General features: G+C 44.1%; 1 protein-coding gene across 1 annotated transcript in view; it reads left to right on the top strand.

Moving 5' to 3' along the window:
* Window positions 1-15,907, top strand: part of camta1a (calmodulin binding transcription activator 1a) — a 114,171-nt gene that overhangs the window by 85,456 nt on the left and 12,808 nt on the right. The window contains exons 4-8 of the mRNA XM_029506279.1: window positions 2,431-2,571; window positions 3,193-4,874; window positions 4,962-5,507; window positions 7,965-8,091; window positions 8,838-8,972. Of these exons, the coding sequence (XP_029362139.1) occupies window positions 2,431-2,571; window positions 3,193-4,874; window positions 4,962-5,507; window positions 7,965-8,091; window positions 8,838-8,972 (2,631 nt within the window). The remainder of the gene's footprint in view (window positions 1-2,430; window positions 2,572-3,192; window positions 4,875-4,961; window positions 5,508-7,964; window positions 8,092-8,837; window positions 8,973-15,907) is intronic.

The raw sequence follows: 15,907 nt of genomic DNA, 5'->3' as shown, positions 1-15,907 counted from the left end.
GATAAGAGAGTGGCATCACTGCTCAGTCACGCTACAGTTCCAAAGACAAGGCAGCCAGCTTGATTCACTCCTTTGGTCTAATGCTATAAACACGCAGCACTCTCCCTAGCTATGCCCCAAGCCTGCTGACAGATAGTGCATGAGTGGCTCTAACAAACACTCAGATAGACAGAAGGCCTGTCTCTAGGCTGGACAGACAGAGCTGCATAAGAAAAGACCAAGGCAAGACAGACAGGCCAGGCCATCCTGAAAACGGTTGTATTCCACTGTCCCATATATCGCCCAGCGGTGCAGGGACAACCAGATGGGGTGTGCGTGTGTCCCACAGATCAGCTGTATTTGTCATTAGGGCTATGTGAGGCTGCTCATGACAGGATGCAGTCATCAGGGTGATGATGTGACTGGGTTACTGTTTGGTGCCTCTGCTGTCCCTGCCATTGGGATTAAGCCTAGTGGCACTGCTCCTGTCATGTCTGCTTTGGAACATAACCTTCAATGAGAAAAGCAGACAGGCAGACACGGTGGTAACTGTACGTCAACAGCCCAGAGTCTCCGGGGGTGATGTCCATCTGGATGAAGAGAGCTATGGCAATTCTGGCATAAGGGATCAGGGTGAAGCAGAGATTGTTTGGACAAAGAGGAATATGGCCCTGCATGGTGGCTTTAAACTGTCACATTAGACTCTCCCTCTTTCCCTCAAATAAATATACAGCCCGATATTTAAGATTTATACAAGATGATAGCCATTTATATGAGCAAACAAATAAATGTAATGCCATTCTTGTTCATTAGTCAAACATAAATTAGATCATACCAATAAATCGAATGGGATTAATAGATAAATCTTAAAGATTAGGCACAAGATTTTTTATTTGCTTGTGCTTTAATACTCTACCTGGTTGCGATAAGTAGAGCAGACCCTTATCTGACACGTAGCTTCCCTAATGAATTTGTCATGGAAGGAGATCGTGACGATGTTTTTACTTTTGCATTGGCCTTATCATCTTTGCATTAGTAATACTAGCGTCATCTCATTTGTATTGTTTGCATTGCACACTGTCAGGAGGTGAATGGTGTTTCGAGCCGTGCTGTCTGATGAGATCTCCAGACAGACAGAATGATTTGCTTATTTGTGCAGTAATTATAACGACATTAGTAGAAACTTCCCTGTCACACTTGGTGTCCAAGCTTTTTTTTTTTTTTTTTTTTTACCCCACTCTAGATTAATGGATGAATAAATCTGAGTTTACAATACATCAAAATAAATTCTGCTTATGCTTCTGTAACCTCCCACAGTGATCTGTCAGTGGCTCATATGATCTTGAGCGTGACTGCAGCAGATGCTGACATCTGCTGGTGACCAACCTGTAACCCAATCCACAGTCCACAGTCATCCAATCATGTTCCCTAGTTATTTGGGGTTTTTTTCCACTTTGCTTTAACCGGCTCTGTCTTTAATCTGCAATACGCTCACCCTCTTACGCTGTTTCTATTTCCTTTTATCTCATATGCAAACAGATATGCACGAAAGAAGTTCCTCGTGTTTTTCATACATGCTGTAAAAACTCTTGCTCTTGAATATTTAACCAGAGGAGGTGCTGTATAGTATAGGGAGCTTGAATTAAAGCTGGCTTGATTTTGTTTGATAGTCTAAATATGCTTCACTTCTGAAATATTACCTTCTTTCCCGGTTGAGAGCCTGAGCACTGCCAGCACTCAGTTGTGTCTCCTACCACCTTACAGCCACTAAAACCACTATCTGTCTCATCAGAAGTGGTGGCAGGTTGGCAAGTGGAGCGAAGAAAAGTATTAGGTGCTAGCGAGGTGTGACTGAAGCAGGGAGTGGAGCTTTGCTGGAGAGAGCCTCTCTTTTTTCCTTTGGTGCAAGCAGCAGATCCGGCTGCGACTGGGTGACGTTCCTCCCGAGAGGCTTTCCCTGTCAGAACAGAGTCATAGGTCGGGGTGAGAGTAGAGGGTGGAGGAATTGAGCTTGCTGTCACCTTCATCAGCACTCACAGAGAGGAGGCCACAGAGTAGCAACAGACACTGACACGTGGGAGGTAAAGAGACACAAAGGAGAATCAACTGTGCACTACAAAAGACTTGACATCATCTCAAGGAGAGACTGCTGTTCGATTCTGGACCAAGAAAACCTGACACATATTGGAGTTTAGAGTTATTTCAATATGATGGAGAAGACGGGGTAGAAAGGATGGCCATAAAGAATAGTCAGGTAATGCCATTTAAACTCTACTGAGCGGGTTCTTTGTTTTGAGTTCTCTGCTTTTTGTTTGTTATTTTTGTACCATTTTAAGGTGTGCAGGCATACTGGCAGGTAGACAGAGAGGACAGTGGGTGGGGCGGGGGGTTGGCGTGGCTGGTGGTCTGTTGGGCTGGCTGACATCTCTGTCTCCTCCTCTCTCCCGGCAGTTCATGGCATCAAGTGGACTTGCAGCAATGGGAACAGCAGCTCTGGCTTCTCAGTGGAGCAGCTAGTGCAACAGATTCTGGACAGCCACCAAACTAAGCCACCTCCCCGGACTCACAACTGCCTCTGCACGGGCACCCTGGGTAAGGGCTAGCGGGTGGGATGGCGTTTGTTCTAAAGAGGGAATTTGAAAATCCAGTAAGATAAGCAAAAACGGCCATAAAGATACTGTTTGTTATATGGCGGTCCAGACAAGGTGGTCGAGGTCTTTATTGGTGGGCGATTCATACTGAAATTGAGTTTCACGGTTATTGCCTCTTTGTTATTCTTTCTCTCCTGATAACCATGTCAGGGCCATATCTGAAATAGCCCAGCTGTTCTCGAATGTCATGCTAGTCAATCAAATGTTGTAATCTGCGTAATTTCACAAGGCTGTAACTCAGGAAAACAATGTACAGTAGGTGTGTACGGATTTATGACCCCAATTGCTCTGGTGAAGACCATTTACATTTTTATTGCTGATAAGTAAAAGTAAAAAGCCATGCAAAACTTCCCTTATGGGTCAATCCCTGCATATGAACAATAAAGACACGTAAGTCTTTGTTCACATAGTGTTAAATATAAAAATAAATAGACTTTCCTCTTCTTAAGCAGCAGTACAAGTCATTGATTGAGTCATCATGGCCTGGTCTTTTTTCCACTTCCTGTGCTCTTCTCATGTATCCAAATGGCCAATGCTGTGTGCTCTGTTTGTGCTCATATAGGTGCAGGGAGCAGTGTGCACCACAAATGCAACAGCGCCAAACACCGCATCATCTCCCCTAAAGTGGATCCTCGCTCAGGCGGCTACAGCAGCGCCCATTCTGAGGTACAAAACAATGACGTATCGGAAGGGAAGACTGAGCACAGTGCCCATGGTGGAGGCAAAAGCTCTGGAGGAGGAGGAGGGGGCAGTGCCAGGGAGAAACGCAATGGCAAAGTCCACAAGCCTGTCCTGCTGCACCAGAACAGCACAGAGGTGTCATCCACCAACCAGGTTGAGGTTCCTGACACCACGCAAAACTCCCCCGTCTCCATCAGCAGCGGCCTCAACAGCGATCCAGACATGGCTGACAGCCCTGTGGTGACGGGGATGAGCCACGTGGCCTCTGTCATGTCTGGTCTGTCCCAGAGTGTCTTTATGTCGGAAGTCACAGGAGACCCTGTCTACAGCATGTCTCCTACTGGGGGTCCCAACACTCACCTGATGGGTGCAGATGCCACCTCACAGGGCTTGGTGCTGTCTGTGACCTCTGATCGTCACAAATTTGCCTTCCCCAGCGGCGGAGTAGGGGAACCCGGGACCACCGCAGCAGGAGACAGTCTGTCCATGTTGTCTACAGCAGGGGTGGCTGAGGAACTGGTGCTCTCTAGCAGTCTAGACTCTGGAACCATCAAGATCCCAGAGACCAATATGAACTTTGACCCTGACTGCTTCTTGAACAACCCCAAGCAAGGCCAAACCTATGGAGGCAGCGCCCTGAAGACAGAGGGCAACTCTTCCTCGACCTCATCTTCCTCCGGTGGCAGCAGTAGCACCAATGGAAATCTGCAGCGCTCCCCGACCATGTCAGACAATGGTTATACCTTCAGCTCAGCTTTGGTAAAGAATATCAAGACAGAGGACACATCATTTGAGCAGCAGCTGGCCAAGGAGAGCGGATACCAGGTGGGGGCAGTAGTAAACTGTGGCACTGGGGTGTCTGCCTCATCTGGTGCTGGTTCAGGCCAGGGCAGCCTTACCTTGACCCCAGCAGGCTCCCTGCTTCCATCTGGTGGGGGCCTGAGTCCCAGCACCACCCTGGAGCAGATGGATTTCAGTGCCATTGATGCCAAGCAGGACTATACTTCCAATGCAACCGCAGTAAACTATGGTCAGGCCATGTCCAGCCCCCACATGCAACACCAGAGTCGTTCACCCAGCTTCTTCCTCCAGGACGCCTCTCAGACCGGTCAGGCTCAGCAGGGGAGGCCCAACATTGGCCAGAAAACACACATGATGGAGCACAACTCCCACGACTCTGGAGCTTTTATGGGACTACAGGTGGTGAAGACAGACTCCCCTGGCAGTAACGGCCACCTCCACCACCATCATCAGGCCCACCAGACCCAGCACAGGGCCAACTGTAATGGGGGCTCACCCACAGAGGCAACTGGCCAAGCTGGCTCTCTCCAGCTGCTGCAGTACCAGGGGACCTTTCCTGGGCTTGGCGCTGAGCACGAGGAGGTGGTGGGTCTAGAGCAGCCAGGCAGCGTGAATTCAGCTCAGAATGGAGCCACGGAGAATGGAGCTGATAATCTACTCAAGCCAGGAGACCACATTCAAGCCTGTGGAGCCGGAAATGGAGAGGGAGCGGGCGCAGAACACTACATGCAACAGGCTGCAGATGGTGGAGGAGGAGGGACTGCGGGCACAGCAGAAGGGGTAGCAATTCATAATGGAACCAACAACAGTGATGGTGGCAACCGCTCCCAGCAGCAGCAGCAGCTGCAGCCTCTACTTCAAGGCACAAGCATGGTCCAGGGACTCTATAACACTGTCAGTACCCACCAAGGCCTCGGTGGAGGAGCCAGTAATGGAGGAGCAGGGGGAACCGGCATGGAGATCAGCCTGGATCACTTTGACATCTCGTTTGGAAACCAGTTCTCTGACCTCATCAACGACTTCATCTCAGTGGACGGCAGTGGAACCGCTATGTCAGCTGGGGGAGCGCTATATGCTCACCAGCTGGTCACGTCTCACAGCTCAGATAGTCAGAACACAGCTGGTGGGCCCCCCCAGCAAGGCCAAGAAGATGGAGCGGCCCGGGGCTCGGGCTACAGCAGCTCAGAGCTCTGTCTTCAGCCCTGCTGCAGCCCCCAGTCTCTGAGCGGAGGGGCCGGAGCAGGAGGCAACACAGGAGAGGCGAGCTCATTGTCCTACATGAATGTAGCAGAGGTGGTTTCTGCAGCTGTGGCCCAGGGGGCTCTGGGGATGCTTCAGGCCACGGGCCGGCTCTTCATGGTCACTGACTACTCTCCAGAGTGGTCCTACCCCGAGGTGAGTGACAGGACACTCTTTTTGTTTATAACATTTAAGTAGCAACCTATTTGCTTAGATGTTGCTCACAGGGACTCTACTCAGAAGATAAGAGTCCATTGTTCATTTTTAAACCAGAGCAGTCTAATGGTTTTTAAATAATGTAAATATTAATTTAATTCTCAAGTTTAATGAAAAACTCAGCCATCATCACCATTTTCACTTCACACCACAGTGGTTTTGATAATGATCATCCAGCTTTCTCTTCACTACTCATCCACATGCACTGCACTGTACTGTGCTGCACTCTTTAACATCGTTTTTGAACCTCTTTTCTACTTTTTATATTTTATGTTGCATTATTAAATTTGTCACTTCATTATTACCTCTGCCACTTTATATCTCTTGCACTTTGTGCACTTTGTATTCCTTACCTGTGGTTGCTGCTGTAACGACAGAATTTCCTGTAAGTGCGATAAAGTCTTGTCTTATCTTATCCCAGATCTATGACAGCCAGGCTTTAGCTGGTGTAACATTTTACTTTTATGGGCTTGCTCTGAAAATGTTTTGATTAAAAATTTGAAAATGAAGTGAAAATTAGAGACGTTTTTCTTCCTTTTGTCAGTCTAGATGTACTCCTAATAGAACAAAAATTATTATTTCTGTATTAACTTTGACCCATGAAATCATGGTGATGCTGAGGACAAAATAAAACACGTACACACACAAGTGAAAAACTATTTACTATCTTCATTGATGTAAAAGAAAAAAAAAAAAAAACTAATGTTGTGTTAAAAATGTTACATACAAAGGTTAATCAATATATTCTTTGGTTATAACTTTATATTGATGCTTCAAACATTTTGTACTTTGCTTTTTAACTACAGCTCTGTCATAGAGGATAATATCCACCAAGGATGTCATGACATAACTTCCTCACAATTTTTTTCCTTCTCTATGTCTTAACAAAATGTTAGTAACTCATACTGCACATGGCAATAGTTGAAGGTGGCCTTTGATGTTTTTCGCAACAGCTTTTGCTTCTTAAGGCCAGCTTGTTAGACATGCAGGTCTGAATTCTCTGCCATGAGCCTCTCCTTGAAAAAATAGTTTCTCTCTAGCCTCTACTGATTTTTCTAACACTAGTTATCATTACTGGCAGGATTCTCCTAAATCATATTGACTACTCCACAGATAAGGTGGTCAAGAGCGCTGCTCCTTCTAGTAAGGATGCAAATAGAAGATTAGCATAAAGCATATGTCCTGTCCATGAAACTAAATAGGATTTAGGGTTAATGCATTAATAACACAGCGATTAGCACTGCGCTTTTTTTAGACCATAATTATAGCATGGCAGCCAATTTCATCATTAGATTTAATTTAGTACTAAATCAATGCACATTCAGGCAATGTTATTCATGTGTTGCTGGTTTTATCGTGTCCCTCCACCTGCACTCTTCTCTTTTTGGTCCAATAGAGAGTTTGGAAAAAAAAAAAAAAAAAGGAAATTTGATAGCAAATGATTGATACAGTTTAGAGTCGCCGATCAGGCCTGAGTGGAGTGAGAGTGTGATACTGCAAAGATAGATTATGGCTGTAAATTCATGTATCCCCAAAATTGGAAGTAGCGAATAATGAGCACAAGAGTGACAATAATGATGTCTGTGCGATAATGATTGTTAATAATTAAAGGAGTGGTCATAAATTAAATAGGAATTGAAAAGTGGAGGGAAGCTTTATATGTGAAATGAGATTAATTTTAAGGTCAAGGTTCTGCAGTCATGGCTGTGATGAAAGGATCCTCATTACTGCAGAGCCACTGTCATTTTAAAAATACATACCACCAGTCACTAAGTCAGCTAGTAGTGACGGGGGAACATTTGGTATTAAATCCATGTTTGAAATGTAAAAATAACATAAGATTTGTGCTTGTAGAGAAGAGTAGATTTAGTGCTCTGCATAAAGATGAATTCCAACAAATTTAACTGACTACTGTGAGTTGTAATACTCCCATTCAGTCACTGGAGGGAAGCATGATGGGTTAACGTCAGGGCTAGTCTTGTATTAAATGCATGTTTGAAATGTAAAGAAAACATAAAATTTGTGCTTGGCAGAAAATAAGTGATTTAGTGTGTATTGAGTAGATTTAGTGCTCCGCTTTAAGATAAATGAACAGTCTAACAGCTGTGATAACTGAAAATTGTCAGTTGTAATACCCCCGTTCAGACACTGGATGGAAGTATGATAATTTAATGTCAGCGTTTGTTGACTGTGATGTCGGTGTAGTAAAATAGCAGTGGTTGTCCACTTGATGGCAGCAGAGATCAGAACAAGAGAGTTGTTTTTCTTACCTTGGTGCTATTCGTATCTTCGAGCTCCAGATGGCGTGGTGGTGAAGTCAGTCGTAATCAGGGGCAGTGAAACCTGACTTGGCAGGTGTGTTTGAGTTAGTTTCATCCATTTGTCCTGTTTCTGCAGGGTGGCGTAAAGGTCCTGATCACTGGCCCCTGGCAAGAGGCCAGCTCAAACTACAGCTGCCTGTTTGACCAGATCTCCGTCCCGGCCTCTCTCATCCAACCTGGGGTGCTGCGCTGCTACTGCCCAGGTAAAACAGGAAAGATTTCACACAATGCATCAAAGAGGACAGGGACATTAATGAAGAGGCGTGCTGAGCATGTTCAATTTTTCACTGGGGCTTCTGTTTTTGAAAATTTGCATACATTTATAACCTTTTACGGCGTTTTGGGTGGATGGATGTGTTTCTAAGTTTTAGTTTATTAGTAAAATGTTTCTAGCTGCCATACAGATAATTAGCTTTAATTAATTCCTTTGAATTCTTAGTGTCGAGGCTGATACTAAGAATAATGAGATAAGAAGAATTAGAATAAGAATTGTATATAATTGATATAATTGTATTTATATAGCGCTTTTCAAGACACTCAAAGATGTTTAACAGAGACTAACAAAAGTAAATACAAACTTATGGAAGAAAAAAAACAGATAATATGCAGCTGATTTGGTCAGAGAGATTTGTCGTGGATGGATTTATGCACATAAATTTGAAAGGTTCTGACAAATTAATCTTTACAATATTTACATATCATCAAAAAAGTACTTTTACTGAAATCACTTATGAAATAAAGCAGCTCAAACCTGACAAGCCACTTTATTTCTAATATTTCAATTCAAATGTAATTATCTCAGTTATACCCCGAATCGTATTTCTGTCACACTGAGAACTGTGTGTCTAAAATCAATGCCGTTATCACTGATAGATTAATCTTACCACAAAGCGGTGACATTGTGTGCACGGTACATGCACTAAATCCTCATTATCCTTCCTCATTCCAGCTCATGACACAGGTCTGGTGACGCTGCAGGTGGCTGTCAGTAACCAGATCATCTCGAACTCTGTGGTGTTTGAGTACAAGGCTCGCGCTCTTCCTTCACTGCCATCATCTCAGCACGACTGGCTCTCGCTGGATGGTACGTCTGCTCCTCACTTTTATATTGGCTTGACTCCTTCGATCTGATATCTGTCATTGTTTTGCCCTTTAAATCTCCTGTTGCTGCATTGTTTTTTCACGCACTCCTCAATTTTGAGACGTCTATTATTTTGCCGCCATCGTCTCCTTTCGGACTAGTAAGGGAACAAGGATTTGTCTTATTTTTACAGAATTTTATGCCTGGAAAGATTTTCTCCCCCCCCCCCACGTCTGTGCACACAATTTTTTTGACTAGAAATTGAAGCTGGCTTCAACCACTGTTTTGATTCTTGACCTGGAAATGTGAAATGAGCACATATTTAATTTGACAGTTCCTAATTTGCATACATAAACACAGAAGTTCATGCCTGTAAAACAAAACACAACTTTGGTAAATAATCAAATAAGTAAATAAGTAATCACCTGTTGTATCTTTTCTTATTTTTGATTGGCAAGCTGCTGAATCACCACATGCTGTAAATTCTGTCTTGCTTTGCTTGAAACCATTTTTTTTAATAACTTTTGCAAAGCAGTCATCTGCATGACCTCTCCCTGGGGCTAACAAAGTCTGCAGCATGTTAAATGTTTAAAAAAGTGCCAAAGAAAAACCTGCAATCTTTCATTTTTCACACCTACATTATGCACATACATAGCAAGAACATAATGTTTTGTAGACTTGCACATTGTATAGTCATGGTCACTACTAAATGCTGTCCATTGGATTGGCAGTTGTTTTGGATTGATGTTATTTAATCTTTTATGTCAGATAGAAAGGAGTGAAGAACAGCAACAGAAATCTGTGCAGTGAGTTGTATTGGGCTTTGGGTTTTAAAGGTCATAGAACTAGACTGGGTCTTTAATTAGTTCCTTCTGTGCAGTAAGGGTAGAGACCGAAGACAAAACATTACTGGGTCTATCTAGATAAATATAGATTTTGAAAATTATTATCTGTATGATTGCTATATCATCTGAATTCAAACTATCACAAATTTAACTTTCCATACTGTTGCCACATTCTACAGCACAATGATGAGAACAATTTTCTTAATAAAACTTTGAAAGAGATTTCAACGATGCTACTTGGTTTTTACCAAGAGAAACTGATGTGAGAGCTAATATGTTAAGTATGTAATTTTCAACATCAGTGTTTTACACTCAAATTGGAATTTTCCATAGATTAGTTAAGAAAATGAAATGGTCATTGTCTTACCTCGTCTTTGTTATGATCGGACAATAAATTGATATTTGTGTATACAGCGGTGAAAATGCAATGGCAGATTTGGACATTTGGTGTCTGTGGATATTTGTATTGTGAAAACCCCCTTCCCCCCACTTCAGGGTACGAAAGCTTTTATGGATCAGCATTTTAGAGGTCTTCTACAGATAATAATAGATGCTGCAGGGCTGGCAAATATCCATTCTGCTTCAATTTAAGTAAAGTCTGCAAGTCAGGAGACCGACTGTAGACATGTTCAGCAGAATGTAATGAGTATGTAAGGCTTTGAATGTTTATGCATGCGCGTGTTTGTGCAGCCGGAGAAGCGGTGCTGCAGTGCTTGAGCATTGACAGGATAAAGTAGGGCACGGTGAAGCACAGGCTCACAGGACAGCTGCATTGCAGACGGCCCTTGAGGGAGTGGGAGTGAGTAATCGAGAGCTGGCGGCTCCCATACACGGCAGCACCAGTGGATCCCTCCGCCATTCATACCCTACTGCCTCACTGGCCCATTCACAGAACCAGTTAAGGAGGAGCTCACTGTCTCAGGGAGAACACAGCCCACCCTATTACCTTACTTATATTAACCCCTTGCCTGCTATTTCACAATTTGTTTTGTGGTAATCTGCAGTCTTGTGTTTGAGGATGCTAAAGGACCAGAAGTGATCCTTTAGATTGCATTGGTGTTTCCACTTCAGCTTCATTTAGCGCTGTTGCTACCGCTAATTCAGTTGTTTCATGACTTATTAGAGAGGGACATCCACAGTCTGACACGTGATGGAGAAAAAAAAAGGCATTTACTTTAACAAGTTGAAGACAACATAAAGCAGAGATTGGCCGATGCTTTAAAGAAATATGGCGTTAAATGTCTGTGTGTGTTTGCTTTGTCCCAGTGATGTAACATTTTATCAGGCTGATGTGGGCCCAGGTGAGTTTCTGTGTGTACTTGTGAGAGAGTGGAAATGGGAAACAACTGTTTGCTTTCAAATATTTAGGCGTGCCAATCACGTACACAGCACTACAAAGAAAATAGGATTTAGCTGATGGGTCACTGGTAGCTAAAGAGTGCGCGCTCACGCGTGTGCAGCTTCAGCACCAGCGCTCAGTGGACAGCGACAAAGGCGCAAGGCGCAGTGAAAAACCCGTGAAGGATTATGGGTGGATTTCTATTCCTGGGGAAAATAAACATTTGTTTTTGTGACATTGTTTACTCCTTGAAATCAGTGACACGTGAGATTTCCCCTGTGGAATCTAGATCTTACAACTTATTTCAAAAGTGGGACAGGACGTGTCCCACTGATGTGTCTATAACGTCCACGGTCCTGAAGAAGCAAAGAGCAAAGAGAGTTTTACTAATAACTGTCAGCCCTCTAGTCGTCCACCTCCAAATCACGAGTGTGGAAAGACCCCGGCTGGACGCCTCACTCCATCTAACCCCACAGTCAGCCACCCGATTAACTATAAACTGCCGATAATAACGTGGCATACGTGCGATGGGCTGTTTTGTGTGAGTCCGCAGCGGTGTGCTACAGCCTACAGCTCTGTGAGTTTGTTCTCCAATGGAAGCCTCGCTGTGCTATGATGTGCTAATGGCACAGCTGCCTGCCTGCCTTGATTTGTCATAATGCAGAGTGGGGGAAGGGGCGCTTTTCTCTGCAGCACTGCAGGTACGGAGCCATGGGCAGGACAGAAAAGCTGTCGGAGCTGCAGAGCGCTCACCGTCCGCCCCAATAAGTCCCCCAGCTCAAATCCCACGACCTGAGCCCGGAGAGGTTCTCCGGGATCTGGCACATTACAGCCCCGCATAGCGGCAACACTGAATGATAGAGATCAGTACTGACTGAGCCCAGGCAGTCAGCCCGGCGTGACAAACGGCAGCCCGTGTACACACAATGCAGGAGCGGAGGAGTGGGCGTGTTTGGGTAAACACGGTAAACTACCGCAAACAGAGCAAAGATTTAGTTTCACACGGTCGAGGGGAAGGCGAATCCAGTCGTAGTATTTTCTTTTGTTTGTTTGTTTGTTTTGTTTTGTTTTTTTTTTTTTTTTCAATGATTGCACCGACTTTCTCCGGTCTGAGGGAGACGCACGGTGAACCGAATCAACAGCCTGCCGCGTCGAGTCGACCTATTACAGTCACGATCGGCTACTTATTGTTCCAGGCCAAATAATCAATAATAATAATAATAATAATAATAATAATAGTGATAACAACAACAGAAGGAGCGGGACCACGGCTCGCGGAGGAGGCGTCAAACGGGAATTAGGGCGTCTGTTTACCGGCGGCACGTGCGCACAACGTCTCCTAGCAGCGGTATTTGTCATTTTACTGCAGGCTGTTACAGCAGCGACTACTAGAAAACACTGGGAAAGTAGTGTGTATGTTTGTGAGGTGAAACAAGTGAAGAGGAGGAGGGGGCTATTAGAGGAAGAAGAGTAGTGAGCGCTCTTCCTCTCTCTCCCTCTCTCTCTCTCTCTCTCGCTCTCTCTCTCCCTCTCTCCCTCTCTCTCTCTCTCTCTCTCCCTCTCCACACGTCGCTCTCTTCCCTCACTTTGTTCTATTGTTGACGAGTAGCTCTGTTGAGACTGAGATTCATTCTACACCAAGGATATCTATTTTTTTTTTATTATTATTATTATTGTTATTATTCCCCACCCCCACCCCCCTTCTCCGTTTAAGACTATGCTGTAGCCTTACCGTCAGACTGAGGGGGGCTAAACTGCAAATAGAGTGAAATGCAGCTTTGGTTGGACTCCTCTGGGTCAGGATGCCAGTGAATGATACCTGCATTTCCTAAAAGACAAAAGAGGCAGTATTTTTGGGCTTTGAGGTGGACTCTACCAATGGAAAATAAAATAGAAGGTTAGAAGTGTTAAGTTCAACCTATGGCTGTAGTGCTGTGTTTGTGTTTTGTGTTGTTTTGTTCTTGGGTTTGTTTGTTTGTTTGTTTTTTGTCTGTGTATGGGTTTTTTTTTGTTGTTGTTGTTTTTTTCTGGATATGTTTTGTACCTTTCTTGTGCCACAAGAAGTTTTAAGTGCCACGTTTCTTGGAATAGCCCGCATGCTGAGTGATACTTGTGGTTTAATGTGATCACGCTGTGTGTGTGTGTGTGTGTGTGTGTGTGTGTGTGCTGGAGAGGAGTTAGAAATAAATAGTCTGTTTTGGCCACATGCTTCCTCAGAGTGTTTCATGTGATTCTGCCTCGTTGCAGAACAGTGGAGACTTGGAGCTGATAGTAGCCAACTCCTAACTCACGACTGGCGCCCGGGCTAATTGGGGACTCCTCAAGATGCCTTCAGGGACATGATATTTGCTTTCCGTGACATTTTCATCGATGAAGGAAGTTAACTCCACAGCTCAAGGACTTGTGGCTGTTCCTTGACAGTTTTTTTTGTGTGTGTGTGTCTGTACTGTACGCTCATGTGTCTACTCAGGCTGCTGCCTTTAAACTGTAAGCGCTGCTTCACGTGTAGTTCAAAGTGCGGTTTAGTTGTTCCTGTTTAGCGCATTCAGAGGGCTGTCGCAGCCCTGAGAGCTGATCGGGTTATCGGGGCCACTTGTGCTGTTGTTTCATAGTTGGGTTTTGCACCAGGGAATGGGGGGGTTGGGGGGGCTGAACTCGCCAACAACGTGGAGCAATTACTGTAGGACGCAATGAAAGAAATGAGAGCAGACCTGAGAGTCCTGCCGCCGCCGACAGCTTCCAGCTGCACGGATCTTATGAAAAAGCCTCGTTCAGCCCTCCAACGTTGCTTTAGTTCAGATCTTTCCAGAATATTTAAAGCCAGACGGCTGCAGAAAGGCAATGCATTTGTCTACCTGTTGCTCGTTTGTGAAGTTTAGAGATTCCCTATATTCAAACATAGAAGGAGACGCATCGCCGTTACTGCGAGAGATCCAGTTCAACCCACCAAAGTTGCAAAAGTCTCCAGGATGTGTTTTGCAAACGTTGGCTGAATCACGACACTCCGTTTGCTTGCTGTACACAGGTGTAACGCACATGCATTCATCGCAGCAGGACCAAGTCAGGCTGTTTTGAAGCCCCTTTCATACAAAGCTCTCTACCCGCATGTCTAACAGCTGATAGCAACATTTTAAGTCTTGGCTGAACTTCACAAAATCGTTGTGTGGTTGTCTTCAGCTCTACAGTTGCACTTGTAGTTGTGTGGTAGCAGTGCCTGTACTGATATTTTCACTTGTGGCAACACTTTTGCTTTAGCCCTAAATAAAAGAAACCCCACTGAGCACACAGATCTGTGGATATGTACCATCTGAGTTTATTGAAGGATATAAGCAGGAGCATGTGGCTGTGAAAACTAATTTTCCTCCTGGGACAAGAAAGACAGTTTATCTCATGTCTATCTTACCATCTGTGGAGATGTTGTCACTAATATGAGAGGTTATATTATCGCAGATGTAGTCTTCTCATAATATCCAAAATAAAAAATAACAGCATTGCAATCTCTTGTTCTAATACAAGGTTGCTGCTTTGGCAATAATATTGACAGCAGGAGAAATATCAATAGTAGTAGTTGGAGCAGCAGCAGCACCAATGTGGGAATGCCTACACCTGGACATGGTGGATCACCCCACACTAGAGCTTTTAAAGAGACAGATGCATTTGCAAAACAACAAAACAGTCATCTGGAGGGAGCCCATCATTTCTTGCTGTGTCTGTCCCTCATTCCCGTTAAAGTTCAAATGACCTCAATCGAGATCCACGACTGTAAGTGACTGATTTATTTATTCAATCCATTTCTCACTGTAACAGTTGATTTAAGTCCGAGATATGGATGAGAACAGAAAAAGACCACGTCCCATGTGATAGTCACTGCGATGGATGCTACTTTTGTGCATCCCGTTGTGTGCAGTGTCGGACCTACTGTCAAAGAGGTGTTTGGCTCAGCCTGTGGTCAGTTTTGAAGCTGTCAACGGTGGTTTGGTCCCATTATGTTACGCATCAATCAAAATATGCCCACACTGTAATTTGAAATGTGAATTTAGCTGCCCACCTCTTTCCTAATAAGACCCAGTCTGCTGTGAAACATAGGGGGATAATGCGTTTTTCCATTATATCAGCTAATTGTGCCATAAATTCATAACAATAATCTGGGGAACGTGCGTTTGTTGTGCCAGTTAGCTTTACATTTGTGGGACAGTCAGCTAACACGCTTATCAAATTCAGCCTGAGCCCCGTTCATGCTGTGCAGTTGTATTCCCCTCATTTGTCATGAGATAAAAACAAATTCAAGAAGAGGGGCAGGGATAATGTACATTACTTATATTACATTTGAGATCAGATGGATGTGAGTCTGAGGTCTCTGTCTCGTTCTTCAGGTGGAGATCACAATTTTTTCTTCAGTGTTCTGTAAATAGCATTCAAACACATGAGTAAAAGACTGAAATGTGAATGTAAGGACCATATTAAAAAGGACAAAAAGCAAAAAGCAGAACAGGCTGAGATTCCTGTGAATGCATTTCAACCTAACTGTGTTGTCTTACTATTAATGGAAAGCTTTGGAGACATCCTGTCCCTTGGGCCGTGGCGTTTTATATCAGATTGATTCATCTTTGAAATAATTTCTCTACTCATCCCTCATTTGCACTCTTGGCTGTAGCTCATGTGTCAAGCAGTATATAGTTGTTTATGCAAACAGGACGCTAATGATATGTACTTGTTACTGCATCAATTGAACACCTATTTAAAAAAAAAAAATC

This window comes from Echeneis naucrates, chromosome 7, assembly GCF_900963305.1.
Source record: "Echeneis naucrates chromosome 7, fEcheNa1.1, whole genome shotgun sequence".
Lineage (NCBI taxonomy): Eukaryota > Metazoa > Chordata > Actinopteri > Carangiformes > Echeneidae > Echeneis > Echeneis naucrates.
This window is presented reverse-complemented; position numbering and strand designations above follow the sequence as displayed.